Consider the following 21,006-nt stretch of genomic DNA (forward strand, 5'->3'; position numbering starts at 1 on the left):
TAACAGTCATTGGCTAGTATTGGTGGATTTAATGATTCGTGAACGACTCCTCCGCCTGGTTTCCGGTAGCGGTAAATCGCATTATGGAATGCACGCAATTGCACGGTTCTCAGCTGAGTCAGTAAGACTCAGTGGAGTTAGTGCTACCGGAAACTCGACTGAACGAACGAACGAACGAACGATTCGCGAACGACTCCTCTTGGCGAACTGAATCACGCAAACTGAATCAAACAAATCATTAAATCCACCACTACCAAGCATCACACCAAACGTAGGCAAAGGGACCTCGGATTGTCCGAGGTTGGTGCGGATGCCCTAATAAATTGGGCTCCTTAACCCACTACAATTACCCTTACGCTGCATGTAAATCCAGCCAAGTAAAGTTAATAAATACATTTTTATTTTAATTATAAAGGTATTTTACAGACCGATACAATAATAGGGCGTTTAGTAAGGTCCACCACGGTTGCTTCTCTCCCAAAAAAGGCTACAGTCAGTGTTTAATGACGTTGATTTACCCTTAAGCATTTCCTATTATAGGCTGCTGTGTAAAATGCTGTTTAGAATTAACGTTTATATCAAGAAAGAAAGAGACCAGCGAGTGACGCTCTTATTCCCGTTCTCCTTGCCTGACCGCGATGGCATCTAGGATGGATTGCTCTTCCTTGGGTCCCCGGATGTTAACACTGAATTTCGCACATTGAATTTTGCAGGTGACTTTGGCATGTTGAATTTGGGGACGTTAAAAATATTTAAGTTGAATAGCGTTGAATATTTGATTTTGTATTTTTTAAAGAGTTATATTCAGAGGCAAAAAATCCAGATGCGTTATTTCAATGCATAAATATTCAGTGCATAAATATTCAGTGCATAAATATTCAGTGCTTAGAATTCAATGGCTTTTTATTTTCAAAATCCGATGGCACAGATTTACTTCCATAAATATGGGTTATATGGGGTATTTATGTACCATGTGTGATGTGTTATAAGTGTTTTATATGCAGTATGAGTTATCTGTGTAATATTTTATATGGGTAATACACGTTACCTGGTTAACATATGTTACGTATAATCCTTGTTATATATGTGGAACATATTTTAGTGGAGTGTGTGTGGATGATGGCTGATTGAAGCAGCCTCACCTGGACGAGCCTGATTGGACTTGGGGCTCACTGAGGCTGCACAGCTGTTGCACATTGAGTAATCAGTGTGCACAGGTTAAACCAGCCATCTCCACAGACACTCTGGGAGATATCCTACATCAACATGGAGCACTATTAGTGCGTTCCAGAGCCCATCCAAAGCAATGGGATGTGGGACTTATCCTACCTGAACTGTACTAGCTCCTACTTGGTGAAGTGGGGGTAGGTCGATCACCCCCCAGTTCAATAGTAGGAGGTTCCACTTCGACGGTGGGATGTTCCACTTCGACAGGCATTCCAGGTCACTTTTCTTAGTTGGAGGTAGGATAAGTCCCACGTCCCACTGGTTTGGATGGGCTCTGGAACGCACCATATCTTCATGTATCATTTGTGCAACTTTTCTACATTGAACCTTCAACACCACCAGCATGCTTCCTTTGTTTGGAGGAGTTTAGCCAAAGTCCCTAGGTGGAGTGTAGCATTGGAATTAATACTGTGTTATTATGCTATAAATCACATAACTACACACAGATTATACATGTACACACATACCATGTGTAAATGGAGTATATGTGTAAATGGTGTTATCTGTGCTGAGGCATGAGCTCTTTCCCCCTATCAACGACTTGCGATGTGGTTTCTCAAGAAAGGCCAAAGAGCAGAACTTTCTTGTCTTCAAATTGAAGCCAGCATGTTAAATCAAAGGTGCTGTGGGTACGATTTGAGAGTTCTCAAGAGAGAGCAAGATTTAAAAACAAGAAACCAAAGAACCAAAATGTCCCCACCCTTTCTTCTCATCCCTTCCTACGTTACTACGCCATTGAGAAGTGTTATCTTTCACACCTGTGATTGACAGGCCAGATGCCTTCCCCAAACCAATCAGGTAAGAGATACCCTAATTGGTCAGAAATTAGCTGAGGCTCATACAGATGCAACTCAAAACAGAAACTCTCAAAGATCACTAAAATGGTTAGGCCATTTCTAAAATGTCATATTACACTGAAATAGAAGCCTTACCTACAGCACCTTTAAGTCTGCACCGATACATCTCAAAGTTTGATCAAAGTTACCATTGGCTGAGTGGTACAAGCCATAGCGCGCCTCCTCAGTTTAACCGAATAACAAACAACAGAACCGTTAAATTGGATCATTCTTACGGAATCCGACCGCTTGTCTCTGCTGAAACTGAAGCTTGTTCTTCTGACTTTTACTCCACTGGCACATCAGGATGTCGCGGAAGGTGTTGCGGAACTCCTTGTTACACAGGGCGTAACACATGGGGTTGACGGTGCTGTTGACGTAGCACAGCCAGTAGCCCAGGGCCCACAGCGTCTCAGGGATGCAGTCCTGGCAGAAGGTGTTGACCAGCACCATGATGTTGTACGGAGTCCAGGTGATGATGAAGGCAAACAGGATGGCACTCAGCGTCTGAGCCGCTTTCTTCTCGTTCACCTTCTTATCACTCTTGCGCTTGACGATCTGCGTCTTTGGCTTGGAGACAAGTTGCTTTGCATTTGTGGCTTCTTTCATACCGATACCTGGTGGATATTCAGCATTCGATTTTTCTTTCACTTCCCTTGGCTGTCCATAGTTATCTCCGTCTAGAGAGAGAGAGACAGAGAAGGAAATATAATTTGCTCAATTAAATAAATAGATTCTCATGCAAAATTAAATTTTGATTCATATTACTATGATGTTCAACCTTTGGATGGTCCCGATGGTCCCTCTTCTGTCCGTCCTTGGCCCCCATCATCTCCTGAGCCTTGCAAAAAAACATCTGCAGCCACGGAGTAAACAGCTTCAGTGTTTCCTTTTGCTTCCTCCTCCTCCGAGTCTGTCTTGTTGTCTTCGTTGTTACAGCCCTCACTGCTGCTGCCCTCGGTCTCACCAACAGTCGTTGTGGTACTAGACCTCTTTGAGGACTGACAAGAAGACAGCATTAATGAGAACCAAAAGTTTAATCTGCTCCTGTGGCTCTTTCCGGCATACTTGCGTTTCCCGGCAGCAGCCTGCTGGCTCAGCTCATTTCCGCTGCAGTGCTGAATGTTGTTTATCTGATTGAGAGAGTCTGAGGACTCATGCTGCCCACTGCGCCCGCTCATCTGACCAGAGCCACGGGCGCTGTCGTCTGCTTGGGGCTGGCTCATGCCTGAACCAGACCCACCGAGGACTGCAAGATTCTTTGCTCGGTTCTCAGTTTCCTGGTATATCTTCCAGAAGAGGACGGACATGATGGTCACGGGCAGGTAGAAGGCTGCGATGGCCGTGCAGAACGTGATGATGGGCTCTTTGAGGAACTGGATGTAGCACTGGTTGGGCAGGACGGTACGCTCCCCGACGAGGTACTGCCAGAACAAGATGGCTGGAGCCCAGAGGATGAAGGAGATGGACCAGGCTAACCCGATCATGATCATGGCGCGCTTGGTGGTCCTCTTGGCCCGGTAGGTCAGTGGCCTGGTCACTGAAAAGAACCTGAGATGAAGAAGATTAAGACAAGGCTTGTGTACTAAATTGGCGTGTACTGTCCTTCTTAAGGAGATTTCCTTAAAGGTTAGTGATTGTTTCCTCTGACAGGAACCTCTTTAGTGGCACATTTTAATATACTCGCAATATTGTTTTCTACCTAAACAAATAGTCAAATAGCGTTAAAGTACGATGGATCATGTTTACGTGCAAGTAAATCCAAAGAGAACAGGGAGGAAAATGTGTGCACCTGTCAAAGCTGATGACCAGCAGGTTCATGACCGAGGCGTTACTGGCCACATAGTCGATGGCCAGCCACAGGTCACAGACCACCGGCCCCAGGGCCCACTGGTCCATGATTATGTAGGTGGTGTACAGGTTCATGGACAGCGTGCCGATGGTCAGGTCGGCGAACGCCAAACTCAGCAGGTAGTAGTTGTTCACAGTCTTCAAGGCCTTGTTGATCTTAAAGGAAACCAAAACCAGGATGTTCCCGATAACGGTGACCAGCGACAGGCAGCCTGTGAGGAAGACGATGACGATCACCTGGAGGAGAGGGATACATCTCATTTGTGGAACAGCAGTGGATGCTTTTTTTTTTTATATGCTGCTGACAACAGAATAACAAGATCTCGTGAGGAGGACAAAGTACCGGAGATGGGTTTTCGGTGCTGCTTAGACATATTAGCCTAGCAACAGAGTTAACAAATGATTAATGTTTTGCTGGGGTTAGTGGAAGATGATGAAAGTGTCACAGCAGTCTTCTCTCCATATTTTGTTCCACAGGTAGTAACGAGGAAGCTCTCAGACTTGCTTGTCAAACTCTGTCTGTTATTTGACAGAGCAAGACATAGAAGGCCAAACCACTAGAATAGAGTGGCAAACAGCACAGCTATGGTTAGCGGTGGGTTCCTGCAGGACAGAACCACTAGAAGAGGAGGCTAACAGCAAAGCTATGGTAAGCGTTGGGTACCTGCAGGACAGAAGCCCTAGAATAGGAGGCTAACTGCTACGGTAAGCGGTGGGTACCTGCAGGACAGAACCAATAGAATAGGAGGCTAACTGCTACGGTAAGCGGTGGGTACCTGCAGGACAGAACCAATAGAATAGGAGGCTAACTGCTACGGTAAGCGGTGGGTACCTGCAGGACATCAAGCATTACAAGAACTGACCGAAAAAGACACAAACATCGATGAAACATGGAAGGCGGTGAAAGAAGCAGTGATCACAACATGTAAGGAAACACTTGGACCACGGAAATATCACAACAAAGAGTGGATATCAACAGAGTCACTGGCAAAGGTTGAGGAGAGGAAAATAAAGAAGGCAGCAATGAATAACAGCCGCACCAGGGCAGAAAAAGCAAGAGCACAAAAAGAGTACTCGGAAGCTAACTAGAGAGTAAAGAAAAGCATCAAAACCGACAAGAAAAAATACATAGACACCCTAGCTAGAGAGGCAGAAGAGGCAGTCAAGCACAGAAACTGGAGAGACCTGTATGCCACCACCAAAAAGCTTGCAGGAAAGTTTAGTAAATCAGAAAGACCTGTAAAAGATAAGGAAGGGAAGCCTATCCCTGGAGAGGAAGGACAGAAAAGAAGATGGAAGGAATATTTTGAGGAGCTGCTCAACAGACCAACCCCAAAGGACCCACCAGACATCCAACAAGCAGACAAAGATCTACCAATAAACTGTAATGCACCCACAAAGGAAGAGATCTGCGAGGCCATAAAGAAGCTTAGGAACAACAAGACCCCAGGTCCCGATGGTATCCCAGCAGAGGCAATGAAAGCCGACTCGCAGACCATGGAAGAGATCCTACAACCTCTATTCAAGAAGATCTGGGAAGAGGAGTACATCCCAACGGAATGGAAGGAGGGACACCTCACCAAGATACCGAAGAAAGGTGACTTAAGTAAATGTGCAAACTACAGAGGTGTTAAAGTAAAATTTTCTACAGAATCATATTGGACAGGATGATAGATGCTGTTGATCTCCAGCTCAGAGACCAACAGGCTGGCTTCCGCAAGGATAGATCATGTATAGATCAGATTGCAACCCTGCGCATCATCCTAGAGCAGTCACTGGAGTGGAACTCCCCTCTGTATGTGAACTTTATTGATTATGAGAAGGCTTTTGACAGCTTAGATAGAAAAGCACTCTGGAAGCTGCTCAGACATCATGGAGTTCCAGAGAAGCTCACCAACATCATCCAAAAGTCCTACGGAGGGATGGTCTGCAGGGTGATCCACAGAGGGCAACTCACGGACGCCTTCCAAGTACACACAGGAGTAAGGCAGGGATGCCTGATGTCACCATTTCTCTTCCTTCTGGCGATAGATTGGGTAATGAAGCAATCCACAGAAGATAAGAGAAATGGCATACAGTGGACGATGTGGACACAGCTAGACGACCTTGATTTTGCAGATGACCTGGCCCTTCTCTCCCATACCCAACAGCAGATGCAGGATAAGACCAACACCATCGCAACCAACTCAGCTCGCCTCGGTTTAAGCATCCACAGGGGGAAGAGCAAGATTTTAACCACTGTGCGCACCATAAACAAAATCCAAACCTTCATCAATAACTGCCTTAGACAAATACTCTGTATCCACTGGCCCGACACCATCAGTAACAAAGATCTGTGGCAAAGAACCAACCAGCGACCTGCTGAGGAAGAGATCATCAAAAGACGTTTGAGATGGATAGGACATACTCTCCGCAAACCCGCCTCAAATGTAACAAAGCAATCTTTGAAGTGGAACCCCCAAGGAAAAAGGAAGAGAGGACGACCAAGAAGTTCCTGGCGCAGAGAGGTGGAGGCAGACACCAAGCGGATGGGCTACACGTGGGGACAGCTGGAGAAGTTATCGCAGGACCGGGATGCTTGGAGAACCCTTGTTGACGGCCTAAGCCCCAGTAGGGGTAAAAGGCGATGATGATGATGATGACCTGCAGGACAGAACCAATAGAATAGGAGGCTAACTGCTACGGTAAGCGGTGGGTACCTGCAGGACAGAACCAATAGAATAGGAGGCTAACTGCTACGGTAAGCGGTGGGTACCTGCAGGACAGAAGCCCTAGAATAGGAGGCTAACAGCTACGGTTAGCGGTGGGTACCTGCAGGACAGTGTGCCCCCCTAGGGTGCCGTACTCTGCAGCCCCATATGTTGGCGTCTGGTTGACCCGGGAGTGGTTCGAGTCCCCTCCCTGGCCCAGAGTAGAGCTGCCGTTACTCTGTTCCCATCCACGGGAAATGTTGAGTACCTCGGATGACTCATGGGAGGACTCTCCTGGAATTGGAATATAACAAATGTTCAAATACATAATATAAAACATTAAATTAAATCAAATAATAATTACATGGAAAATCAAATGTAGCATATGTAGGCGTGTATTGTATTGTGGCGGATCTAGCACTAAGCTAATAGACCGCTTTTTATATCGGGATGCTCCGAGTTATAGACCTATAGAAAACAATCTTCTGACTTCACTAGCCAACAAAGTGTTGTTTTTATCACTCCATATTTAGGGGTCCTACGAAAATCATAGGAACCCTATTGTATTCCTTTGTATTGTATTATTGTATAGTATTGTATAAATTGGCAGGCTTGTAGAACACGTACAATTAGTTAGGGATGCAAATGATGGGCCAGAATTAACCATAGGCAGCGCTATAATAAGCACTTGAAGTGCAACATACTCAAAAGTCTGCCATTTCCACTAGGAAATTGCAAGATGTATGAAACTTTGTATACACCATTCGTCATACTGAACAACTTTCAAGGAGCAACCCATATGGTCAAATCATTAAGACTTAATGAGGTGACCACAACTTGACCAATGTATCAGATGACGGTGAGACTATATGGTGTTACATTCATAGCATAAGCCCAAAAATGCCATTTTTGATTAACATTTGACAGTGAAATGTATGCATATCTCTGATGTTTAAACAAGTATAACGTTGCGTCAAAAACACGTAGGCTCGGCTGTTGCTACAAAGGATTGATTCCATAGTCTACCCATGCCAAATGTCAAGCCTTTATCTGAAAATAAAACTTTGTTTGAAGTAGGGATGCACCGAAATGAAAATTCTTGGCCGAAACCGAAACCGAATATACTGAAACGGTTGGCCGAAGGCCGAAACCGAATACCGAATGTGTCTTTTAATGTTTTTCATTCATTTTGCTTTAGTTTTTCACCATTGCATAAATCAAACAATTAAATGTCCTTTATAAACTTTTTTGTCTCGCTTTTCTATAAAAAAAAAAAATTACAAATTTGATACAAAATATTTATTTAATACTGAACGTTTTCTAACATTCCAGCAGACATTATAGCAAGAATTTAAGAACAATGTACCTTTTAAATGAATGAGTAAAACTTTTATTTATTTATTTTTATAAATAAATAGAAATGTTCAGCGTATTATGTTCGGCCTTTTTACTCCTTCGGCCGAAACCGAACATTATGTTTTGGGCCATTTTCGGCCGAACATGTTCGGTGGCCGAATATTCGGTGCATCCCTAGTTTGAAGTTGCCTTTCTGAACCGTGGCCTCTCTCCAACGCAGGCTGGGCCTTACAGCGGAATACACCGCTTTAAGTAATTTCGCAAACGTCTACAGTATGTTTTAGAAACATGGTTTGTGATTGTTTTTATATGTTTACTTACGGTAAACCAGTTTTTAAGGCATACCAATGCCGTATTACCATACCGACCAAGCTCACCATACCTCTGCGAACTGAAGACTTCTATTCCTCAAAATATAGTCTAATCTGCATTATAAAGTCTACATATCCATTTTGTGTACTGGTATTGCGTTGTCCTCTTGACCAGGGGGTCGGTGGTTCAAGTCAAACCTCAACCAACATATCACGTGAGACAAGGCATGACCTCTATGTTTACCAACATGCTTTCTTTAGGCCACCACCATACTCGTCATACTGTTTGACCCCATCATGGTTGCATGCAACTATATTTTTTATTGTTTCCATCAAGATAAGTTTTCCCTTACTTACCTAGAGAGTGGTTACTGAGGAAGAGGCCGTGATAAACGGAAGTATTGAAGGTCATGGCCACCAGCGCTCATAGTCTGGGGCAGATCTACAGGAAGGAGTCCAAGAAATAGTATCAAGCTCAAAACAACACGTACATTACTAAGATACCGAAAATCTGGAACAGATTCCACACAGTTTTATTAAGGATAAGGATGACAAAGCACAACTTAAAGTTATTTTATTCTGTTTGAATAAAATGGAGATTGCGATTATACACTGACAAACACTCCATGGCCTCTCCCAGAAATATCCGGACAAAAGCAGGAAAAGGCATAGCCAGCTAAGAGAGAGTCAAACAGATGGAGTGGTTTTAACAGAGACAGATATGGACATAGAAGCGGAGTGCAGACAAGAAGCATCCATCTAAGATGACCAAACATCAGAGATAGTTATTAGATCATTCTCTATTTCCTGTCAGGAAACAATAGTACGACTCGATGAATGAGGAGAACTTAGGAGGTTCTTCATGTTGTTGACTTCATCTCAGCCACCACCATTCCAGTAGCAAAAAGCCGGGTTTTCCGGAGGCAGGTGTCATAATGTGATGCATGTTTTAAAGTCCATGGTTTAGCTCATACTCCTGCAGAGCTTGATAAATATGCCGGACCAGAGTAGCCAACCTCCACTCATGTGCATGAGCCAAGGTGACCAACTATATCAACACAGTGTACCATCATTCTTTGCTAATATAAGCATGTAGATGTTCAAACTTCCTCAGAGGAAGAAAATTGTTGGTTAGTCCTTCTATTGAGACTTGCTTGACTTTAAAGGTTTTTCAGAAAACACACATTTACATTTTGAGTTTTTCCTTGGAAACTGTTGAAAAATATAAATGTATTACTTTTATTAACACGTTTAACACATATATGAGTCATGACTATGGAATAAATTCAACTGAAAGCTAGACGTGTCTACAAAATCTTAATCCTGAGTGATTACTGACATGGTTGAACTCTGATTGTCATCAGAATGTGACTGGAGTCTGTGAATCAAAGGTGTCTCTAACCCTCTTAGTGAATGAAGAGTGTCTGTCTCGCTACATGTTCACCTTTAGAGACTTTTGCTTTATAACATTTTTTATCATGACCACACACGCGCACCCAATGCGCGCACACACACACACACACACACACAGACACAACATTTTACAATTCTCACTCCAGATTAAGGTGACATGGTGTGCTCTCTAGCTGTGCTTTTGACTCTGTGAGTTTGTTTCCTCCCTACAGTCAGGCCTGTCACTCAGGGGTCGAGGTGAACGGTTCTGCTGAGGACAGTCGGTGGAGAGAGACACTCTCCAGGACACTTCCTACCTGAGTCCAAGCTGTTGCAACCCCCAGAGCACACAGAGGACCATGTGTACATTAGAGGCGGGCTGAGTGGGGGCCGGCAAGGGGGGGTTCCGGAGGTGTCTGTGAACCCCTCTTGGAGGAGTTCTGTAACCATGAGAACCTTCTTCGGGTCCTCTGACTCAACTCAGTGTGATCTCAATATGTTGTATATGACATATGAGTCTGTCTTTTTTTTTATTTTCTAGGGAACAAATGTTCTGGGATCCAGACTATGTTATAGCAGAAGTTATTTTTCGTTTTGGTAAGTGTTATAAACAGGATAATGTATAGAACAGATAGATCTATAGTATAGATCTAAAATAAGCCCCTTCAGGGCTGGGCTTATTTTCCCGATAATGAACGGCGTTCTTTACATTATCCCTTACTTATTACCAAGGTTTAGTCTGCCATATCATGTTATTACAAAGATATAGCTAGTATGCTATTGCATGTTATTACCCAGGTTTAGTCAGCCTGCTATACTATGTTATTACCCAGGTTTAGCCAGCCTGCTATACCATGTTATTACCCAGGTTTAGCTAGTCTGCTGTTACATGTTATTACCCAAGTTTAGCTAGTCTGCTATTTCATGTTATGACCCAGGTTCAGCTAGTCTGCTATAACATATTATGGTCAACACAATTTCAGAAAAGAAATGTATTTATTAGGTAATTTGCAGGCTAAATGTGAGGTCTCCTTGATTCACTGTGATCATTTATCCAATATCACACAATTTTGTGCTCATGCTCAGGAAAATGCATCTATTAAATCATCACCCAGAGCACGATTGTCCACTTTTTTCACTCGTACTCCAGAAATGTAACCCATGCATTTTTACTTTGATTACACTTTACAGGATATATGCATGCATGTTACAGAGAAATAAATAATGGCCATAGGTTAACAAGGGCATATGTATATATATATGTTAATTGGAGGGGTCCATAGCATCCACAATAGCAACCTTGACAGTCACGTGATGTGGCCATTGAAAATAGGCCAAAATAAAATGTTTAGAGCCGAAAACAATTATGTTTTCAGCTGTCGACCAATGTAGTAATACTACATTATGTTGGAAGACTGGGTTTAAGGGATGTGCTTATTTTCAGTTCTTGAGGTCTGCTGCAGAAATCAGAATAATCGGATTGCTGGTTTGACATATCCATAACTAGAGGGCACACTGCCACTTCCCCCCAGCCCCCCCCCCCCCCCCCCCCCCCCCTTCTGAAGTCGAAAAAATTCCCAGAAAAGTTATAAAGTAAAATGTTGTTCTGCTTAGCATGAAAAATGTCAGAGAAACGCTCCCATTCAGTTGCATGGTTTTACATTTCGTTCTGTGTATCACGAAAAAAGTTGAACAATTGTGCTCTGGGACACGAATCAATAGATACATTTTCGTGAGCATCAGCATGACATAGCGTGATAACGGGTGCTTTTATCCCTTATGTACATTGAAAAAACCGAAGTTGTACCTATTTTGTATAGTTGGTGAACATAATTTGTTAGGGAAGAAAACCAAATTCATTGTTTAGGGCTACCCGTAAGCTCTGGTTTTCCCCTCAGAGTGGCTGTCACCTCAATTCTCCTCAAACCGCTCACCTTGGTGGCGTGGGGAACCCCAGCAGAACGGGCCACGGGCACTTCAGAGAGAGCCGCCGTGACAGACTCTTAAAACAAAAAGGTTAATTCAATCAAAAGTGAACAAAGTTGTGGACATGCTGGTCTGACCCAGCAGGCTGGCGGAACCGGCTTCCCCCGGCGGTGGCAGGTCTGGCGGCCGTCCTGGGCTTGGCTTAGTCCACGTCTGTAGGGAACAGTAATGGTTAGTCCTCTGCAGACCTCTGACTCTACCCAACCTCCCCTCCTTGGACATGCTGCTCTTAAAACACAATGCAAGTCTTGGTGATCAAACATTCCTAACGTCCTTCCTGGCTTCAGTTCACAATATAATTTGTCCAAATCACTTCCTCACTAATGCTGAAGGGAAGATATGATATGAGTAAAGAAAAAAGTGCTACAATGTCAATGTTTAAATTGGTAGCAGTGGTCTCATGCAGATTCAGTACAAGGAAGACATTTGATCAATTACATTGGTAACAGATGTTTTGCCATTACGATGGTTTCGCCACTCAGACCGGAAGTGTCCTTTGAAGCATCTCTAATGAGCTCTAACACCCTGCTGCTGCTGCTGGACCTTGTCCAGACCCAAAGAAACACCTCATGACTGTCAACCACAGACACACCTCATGACTGTCCACCACAAACACTCCTCATGACTGTCAACTAAAGACACACCTCATGACTGTCCACCACAGACACACCTCATGACTGTCAACCACAGGCCTCATGACTGTCCACCTCATGACTGTCCACCACAGACACACCTCATGACTGTCCACCTCAGACACACCTCATGACTGTCCACCACAGACACACCTCATGACTGTCAACCGCAGACACACCTCATGACTGTCCACCACAGACACACCTCATGAATGTCAAACACAGACACACCTCATGAATGTCAAACACAGACACACCTCATGACTGTCAACCACAGACACACCTCATGACTGTCCACCAGATACACACCTCATGACTGTCCACCACAGACACACCTCATGACTGTCCACCACAGACACACCTCATGACTGTCCACCACAGACACTCCTCATGACTGTCAACTACAGACACACCTCATGACTGTCCACCACAGACACACCTCATGACTGTCAACCACAGGCCTCATGACTGTCCACCACATGAATGTCAACCACAGAGAGGCCTCATGACTATCCACCACAGAGAGGCCTCGTTCTCATCTGTCCACCAGACAGGCCTTATGACCACAGACAGGCCTCATGACTGTCCATCACAGGGCTTCTTTATTGTCCACCACAGACAGGCCTCATGACTGTCAACCACATGACGGGCCACCACAGACAGGCCTTATGACTGTCCGCCTCATGACGTTCCACCACAGACAGGCATTATGACTGTCGACCACATGACTGTGTGTCAACGACAGATAGACCTTATGACTGTCCACCACAGGGCTTCTTACTGTCCCCCACAGTGGTTCTGAAAGACAGCTGGTCTCTGTCCATGCTAACGTGCTGAATAGTGCTGCCCATCCACCTGCTGGAGTGATACTGTCCTGGGTTGCTATGACAGCAGAACTTGTATGCCTGATTTCTATGGCAGACACACACTCTTAAATTGTACTTATATTCTGATTCCTATGGTGTACACACACTCTCTTAAGTTGTAGTTATCTTATATATATACGATGCAGCAGAATTATGACTCTTTGTAGCTCTTCAATTGTGATCGCTTCCTTTGATTAGTCACAGTCACACTTGTAAGTAGCTTTGATAAAAGAGAGGGTGGCAGTAGATTTAAAGTGGGGCAACCTGCAGGCCACAAGAACACAATGAAATGGTGGGCCGGGTTTTCCTTTGGCCATCGGGACATTTTTAACCATATTAAATACATGTGAAAAACAGAAACACTGAAATTGCATACAGACTTTACAGATAGAATATGACTGCCAAGGCTCCCATTGCATTGTTGTTTCTGGTATAGATTAGCATAGCCTGTAAAGAATAGATCACATCACTAATACAGGCTATACTAATTAAAACCAGAATCATCACACCACTCCACTCCAGGGGGTCTGCAACCGATCTCAGCCGAAACCTAAATGGAAACGGAGAATGGTGTGTGTGTGTGTGTGTGTGTGCGTGCGTGTCTGTGCGTGCGTTTGTGCGTGTGTGCATGTGTTTATGTGTGTTTTGGACCTGTCTCTACCCTCAAGTAACCCTGAACTTTGGCCAGGTGATTCGACAGAGTTCCAACCTTGTTCCCGTAAATGTAATAACTTAAAATAATATATTTAATCTGGATAACCTTTCAGGCACCGCTTGTGATTCTCACTATTCACTCATGTAGATACATTACAGAACATTTTGATCTTAGGCCCTGTCACACATGGCGTAGCAATGCCGGAATAGACGGGCCAAAAGCCAGCAGAGGGCGGATCTTCGTGTACATGAACTGTATGCCACGGAAGATGATTACTATTATATTCAGAGGGGGAGGAGCTGTTCTCAGCTAATGTTGTTCGGAGTCGAAAAAACAAAGGTGAGTTTACCACCGGGAAAACTTTGGTCGAGTTGCAATTGAAATACTTTGTAAGCATGGAACTTCTATTAACTAGCACTAGCACAAGCACTAGCACTATCACTAAGAATAGTGATACGAAGGAGTCGCGTGAGAAACACTGAATGACACGAGTGAGTGCGATAAATACAACAGATATTATTCAGTTTGTCTGAGCATAAAGATTGGGCTGCTTTTGACGTAGACACACTTGATGCAACAAGCGACTCTGAGCTGGGGGGCGAATGACATTGCCAAACTGTTGGAGAAGTTCCAAGTGCCTCTGGGGGAAAAAGGCGAGGTTGCCGAGATGCACATCTTCCAAAAGTACAACAATTTCCAGTTCAGGGTTGAAGAAAGAATAACCTCCATCCCTTTCCAATGAATGTTGACGGGTTTATTTCAAGTACGAGTGAATAAGTTTCAACAGTCTGATATCTCAGTAGAAACTTTTCTTGTTCTTGCATTGTGGACCTTTGTGAAATTCAACTGGCACTTGCAGCAAGGAACACAATATTTCAATCAATAATATTAGCATTGGTCAGAAATGACTGCCTTCTAAACTGATTTCTCGTTTTAATGACCTTGATGCTTTTGAAATTCAACTTAACATATGGGCCTTGGTTTTGTCACTGGTATATCACAGCAAATTGTGCAATCATTATTATTGGTTCCAATCGATGGACAGCCCTACTCTATTTATGTAAAGGAGAACACAAAATTCAGGTGACAATTCAAAATAGAATGGAATCTACTGCAGCAAGGCTCTGAGGCGCTCTGTATTGATTTCAAATATGTCTTCTCCTTTGTCAGTGTGTGTCTTAATATGTGTGGGAGTGTGTGTGGGCCTTTTTCGGAGTAGAAAAAGACCCAGTGCTGAGGAATACATTAAGAATATGACATACGTTATGGCAGTGTTTGGAATGGGACGCTTTGTCTCATGTTTGCTGCTTCTTTCATGTTTTTATTAGGGGGAACAATGCAGGTGTTGCCATATTGAGAGGAGGTTCCCCCTTGCACTCCCCAATGTCTACGCCCCTGCTATATAAGTAAATTAGTAAAGTATTATGCTATGGAGCATGTGTTATAGTATCTGCTACTATTATTATGTCCTATGTGATAACAATTATAGTTAATGCTACATATGCTATGTAGTATGTGTTAAATATAACAGTGGACGCTTCTTATTCTATGTAGTATGTGTTGTATAGTAGCATCTCTTCCTTGTTGTGTTATATCATTTGTTATATAAAAGACTGCAACAAGATGTGGCAACAAGGAGGAAGAGCACCTTCTGTGTGCTGGGGCGTTGTGTCTGAGCAGAACGTGTGTTGGGTGCATCCTGCTGGTTCCGACCTGCCTGCCACATGCACAGCCTACCAGTGGGCTGTGGAGACGAGAATAAACTTGCTTAGTCTATTTTATAATTCAACCACAAAATAAGCGCCTTCTCAGCATCTGAGCAGCATTGTATATGGCCTGCCCGGGCGGGTTGTATAGACACTAATTATTAATTCCCTCTTGTGGATGTAAAAAATAGTTTTTTTCTATAAATCAATGTAGGTGATGTGATCACCACAGAAACTGGGGAAGGATGACAATGACCATGTTGTTAAAACCAATAACCAATACAAATTCTGTGGGAAAAAGATTCAGAAAAATTGAAAAGGAATCTCTCTTCTACGTTGGATGCTTGGTCCCAGAGAGAAAATAAATGGCCAACATTTTGTTCTAAAATTATATTATATTATATTAGGCTATAAGCAAAACATAGCCCCATGACTAATCATCACAGTCCATTGTAATCCAATAGCACCGCCATCGGAAAACAGAATTATGTATTTATGCCTACTCGTCTGTGTTTTACAATTGTTAAACCATTTAGGTTAGTATAATAATCAGGCCTACTTTTGATTCATATTTCTTTCTATTTTAAATTTCAGCAAAATTATGGAAAAACTGTTGATTCCATTTCTACTACAAAATTCAGTGATTCCGTCTGCGATTTCTGCATCGTGGAAATCATAGGCCCCTTCACAAGTGCAACTAAATAAGAAGTTATAAAATATACACTTCGGTCACTCAATGAACACACCGTTGTTAATGTGAGCTACATCATTTACAGTAAGATATAAAATCTGAAATATAATGTAGCTACAACATAACTTACCACTGAAACGTCCTGCTCCGCTCTTTTTTGGGTCAATTCAAACAGATTGGTTGGCCTCGATTTGCGATCGGTTATCGAACTAGGGCTCGAACAGGTACGGCTGAACCGAGGCATTGATACCTGCAATGTTTACAGCTGCTCTCAGGGGTGTGATATTGTAGACAAATGCGCAAAGCGTTTGACCAATCACAACAGAGTGGGCAAGCAGACCAATCCCAACAGCCTGGGCTTTTAAGGAGGTGGAGCTTGAAGCTACAGGAGTTAAAACAAGTACCGGTACTTTTGACCAAGGCTGAAAGTAGTTCTGCAGAAATTAAGAGTGGGAGAATAATAAGTGTATTTTTAACATTAAGGCATGTACACCTATTCTCGTAGTACCCCCAAATGAAACAGAAAGAAAAGCATAATTTGACCCCTTTAACCGCCAATTGAAGAACGCGCAGCGCAAACCCAACGCTTATATATTTATCCCCATGGTGATGTTGTGCATTTTTTTATTCAAAAGGTGAATAGTCTAAATTTGAATGGGTGAGTCTGTAAGCATGTAAGATTATGTGTGTACATATAAAATAATACATTTAAGTGGGTTGACAATTACATTGAAATATTCAATGTCACACTCTCCACACATTTGACACCTTTAGCGTTTTCAACAATATTTCTATGTAGCAAGGTCTATGCTGCACACCCCCTATCTTGCTGCCACACTCCACCTAGGTGACTTCCATTGGGCTCCTCCAGACATAAGGATGCAGGGTGGTGGTGTTATGGATGTTTGCAGGTAATGATATGTGGCCTGTCGCTCCATGTTTCCATGAAGGAGATCTCCCCCTGAGTGTGTGTGGAGCTGGCTGGTTTAACCTGTTGAACACTGAATACTCAATGTGCAACAAGTGTGCAGTCTCAGCCAGCCCCAGAGTTCAATCAGACTCAGCCAGGTGAGAACACCCAAACCAGCCATCAGCCACACAGTTGTAAAGGTTATAGATATGATTTGGATTGTGATCAAATTAAGATGACAACGTTAAATGGAGCATGATTCTATGATATCGTCGCACCAATCACAGAAAGACATTTAAAGGGGAGCGGTTGTTGGAAGTAAAGAGCGGGGAGGAAAGAGGAAAGATATTCAATTATAACGTCTGTTCTTTAGGCCTAAAGACAGTGTCGTGTTGGAAGTGAACGGTCGATATCCTGATGCCTTTATTGATTACAGTTCCAATGCAGTGGCCTAGTGCACGGTTGGCCTACAGTGTTTTGTTCACACTCCGGACGCACATTCAAATCACTATTTCTTTCCAGGAGTGAAAGGACGATAGGCAAACTGTCGTGTTCTCACATATAGCCCTCATCCATTTAGATGGTTTTATTTGTGTAGAAACATTGTAAGCCTATACCTCTAACTGCAGCCTTTGCATCCACAGCGGAGATCATGTCTATGATCCCTGCAGTAGATGCAAGGCCTGCGGATCAAGTCATGAAATTGCTTATAACCTTGTTTTCCGATATTATTCCAACATTTTTGAACTAAGAAAATTCATGAAAGGGCCATGCTGAAACGTATTTGAGAGTTGTACTAAAAATTCTTTGACTTATTAATGGTCAAAATGGCCGCCCCAAGGCACCGCTTACGTTGAGCTCATTTTCGGGGGAAGCATTCATCTATGTTTCTTGCCGACTTTCAGAATAATATCTTTAAAAAAAATATTTTTGCCGTGACGAGATTAAAGTCGACACGTCGACTTTAAAGTCAACATGTCGACATTAAACTCGAAATGTCGGGAATAAAGTTTAAATGTCTTGTCGACTCTAATCTTGACATGTCGACATTAAATTTGAAATGTCGAGAATAAAGTTGAAATATTATGTCGACTTTAATCTCGATTTGTCGACTTTAAAGTCGATATTAAACTCGAAATGTCGAGGATTGAAATTAGTTGGGAGAGATAACAACCGCTCCAAGGGGCCTGCACTGAATCCAATGGCTTGTGTGGATAATTTGGTGAAATTGTATTTCAGAATCGGGTTTAACAATAAAGAGATCCTCGCTGTTTTAGCGCAGAGCCATGTGTGGTGATTAGTGTAGGACGCTGAAAAGGTTGTGCGGAAAAATTCGTCTGTTCAGGAGGAGGACCTGAACAGACATGTTCATTTACTAGTCGACGTGTCGACTTTAATCTCGTCACGGCAAAAGTATTTTTTTTCTTCATGTGTGGCCCTAATACTCCGTCGTAGGTTTCTCACACGATTCCCTCGTATCACTACGATTCTGGTTAATGGAAATTTGCAGAAAACTCATTTTAACTTCTTTGTAGCTCAATATGTCAGAGTTTCACCAGCCTACCTGAACCATCTCGTGCAAATGTACAACTGCTCTTATCTTGGGCCCTGTAAAGATAACGTTCCCTCTTCTAGTTTAGCCATTGCCACTGCACAAGTCAAAGCTCTCCAGTCTCCCTTACTGGAGAGAGAGAGAGAGAGAGAGAGAGAGAGAGAGAGAGAGAGAGAGAGAGAGAGAGAGAGAGAGAGAGAGAGAGAGAGAGAGAGAGAGAGAGAGAGAGAGAGACTAAACAGTCGACTTTGGCAGCTAGAGATGTTTCTCAGATGTAGCTCAGACTGAGTCTAAATTTGGAAGAGATTAATTACAAAAAATGTGTAGGCCTACTCTACAAGTGTTTGTAGAAAGAGACCATAATATGATATTCAACATGAAAACAATTTGTCGTTCAATTTCTTTTACATAGTCCTAATAAATAATCTTAAAAAATCGAACATGCAGAGAACCTCCATATTAAAATGTAGAGTTAAAATTTGACACGCAGGCTAACAACCTTCATATTATTGAGTGTGCAAATGAGTCTGAAGGGATTTGAGTGAGAGGAGGCACGGATTAAATATATAATATAGCAATATAACAATATAACAATATCAAACACAGAGAATGACTTTTGTAATTGGATGATTGTATCTGTCAAGCATCATAAATATATAGTCATAGATAAACAGCGAGGCGACATCCGTAAAGCACATATTTCAATGTCAGCTGGGATGTAAAGCTGAGATAAATAAAATACCTACGCCTACAAACACAGAGAACAGATAAACTCACCAGTTCCTTCTGCTCCTCAACCTCAACATCCTCGCTGTGTTTGATAGAGTAACGTTAGACCTCTCCCGACGTCTAGAAAATTATGGAAACTCTCAATAGACTCAATAAAAAGACTCTAGCGCTTGTGATCGGAGTGGCTGACTTTCACCAGACACCCCAACGTGAAGGAGACTGAGGAGACAGCTTCTTAGAAATAAAGGATTCTGCAGCTCCGCATCGCCCAAATCCTCCGATTCAACCTGCATACCCTAGACGGGGTTCCTCCGAAGAACTGATCCCAGAACAGCCGAACTAATGACGAGTTAAACACTCACCTCGAGAAGTGGGAGCCAACTGTTGGTCGTGGAGTTAGAGCAGCAACAGCCTGATTCCAGAGCAGCGTCTGAAGCACTGCGAGGTTTAAATAACTGTTGGTCGAGGAGTTACAGAAGCAGGCTGATCCCAGAGCAGCGTCTGAAGCACTGCGAGGTTTGAACTGGAAGGCAAGTTGAGACCAACCCAGCTCTCTCATCCGTCTCCTCTTCTCCATTCACAGTATTTGTTTGGCATAGTGGAGTAGTGCATTGAAGGAGACAGAGCCAAGTCATTTAGATCATATTATACAACAATGTCATTATCAAACAATAATTCAACCACTTGACCTTTCTTCATTTAAATTCTATACATTTGGGCAGTTAAAATGACTGAACCAGCCAACCATATGAGAAGTCAATTTAAGTAGGCCTACATGTAAGACAGGAAACGTAGCCTATATAATTATTTTATTTCTCTTTCATACCTTTTGTTCCAAAGTATCTCATGTGAGCACATACCTTTATCAACCGTCATTACATATTAATTAATTAGTGATAATTTCTACATTTAAGTGACCCGAATTCCTTGAATATAATTAGGGTTTACAGGTAGGGCTGGGGATTTGGGATTGAACCAAGAACCATTCCACTGGGTCTCCACTCTAAGGCCAATAGACTAACTAGCACGAAACAGCACAATTCAATTTAATCTGGGCTGTTAAATTGCTCCTATGGTATAATGGCATGATATGAGTGCACGCCCACACCCACACATACAAACATATACACACTGGGGCGTAGCACCAACTACTGGGCCCAATGTACAAGAGGTTCTGATGCCCCCCCCAGCCCGTCGGCCCTGCATACACACACACACACACACACACACACACACACACGGGGGGGGGGGGGGGGGGGGGGGGGGGTGCTGTGTCTCAGGGTCACAGGAGACCTGCTCCTTCGTCTAAGAACAAAAGGAGGTCCCCTCTCTCTCCTTGTACGGGCAGGAGACTCAGACCTGTTCAACCATCCCGTGTTTAGCGCTGTGACCAAAGGCCCGCTGAACATATGGACATTGGGCAAAGTATGGTTTGAAATGCCACTGAACCCCAGGGCCAGAGTGATAGTTATTAACGCTGGAAAATATTAAAGACACATATTTGTGCCTCTGATTTATCAATATTATTGGAAATCGCATTCAACAGTTAATAAGAGTAACGCCAAAACAAGATAGTGATTCATATAAACGGTTTGGGAATACCAATCAATAGTTGT

General features: G+C 43.1%; 1 protein-coding gene across 2 annotated transcripts; it reads right to left on the reverse strand.

Moving 5' to 3' along the window:
- Nucleotides 1–1,556: 1,556 nt before the first annotated feature.
- chrm3b (cholinergic receptor, muscarinic 3b) lies at nt 1,557–19,812 on the reverse strand. 2 transcript variants are annotated; one of them, XM_056576608.1, is made up of 7 exons: nt 19,753–19,812; nt 11,598–11,802; nt 8,629–8,713; nt 6,726–6,898; nt 3,856–4,151; nt 2,845–3,614; nt 1,557–2,743 (listed from the first exon to the last, which is right to left on the reverse strand). In XM_056576608.1, the coding sequence occupies exons 3-7, from the start codon at nt 8,681–8,683 to the stop codon at nt 2,280–2,282; spliced, it is 1,758 nt and encodes a 585-aa protein (XP_056432583.1). In that variant the 5' UTR covers nt 8,684–8,713; nt 11,598–11,802; nt 19,753–19,812; the 3' UTR covers nt 1,557–2,279. The 2 variants fall into 2 exon arrangements, with proteins under 2 accessions (XP_056432583.1, XP_056432584.1); XM_056576609.1 differs by lacking the exons at nt 11,598–11,802; nt 19,753–19,812 and having other exon boundaries at nt 8,629–8,836.
- Nucleotides 19,813–21,006: the final 1,194 nt, after the last annotated feature.

Source organism: Gadus chalcogrammus, chromosome 18 (assembly GCF_026213295.1).
Source record: "Gadus chalcogrammus isolate NIFS_2021 chromosome 18, NIFS_Gcha_1.0, whole genome shotgun sequence".
In the NCBI taxonomy this organism is placed as follows: domain Eukaryota; kingdom Metazoa; phylum Chordata; class Actinopteri; order Gadiformes; family Gadidae; genus Gadus; species Gadus chalcogrammus.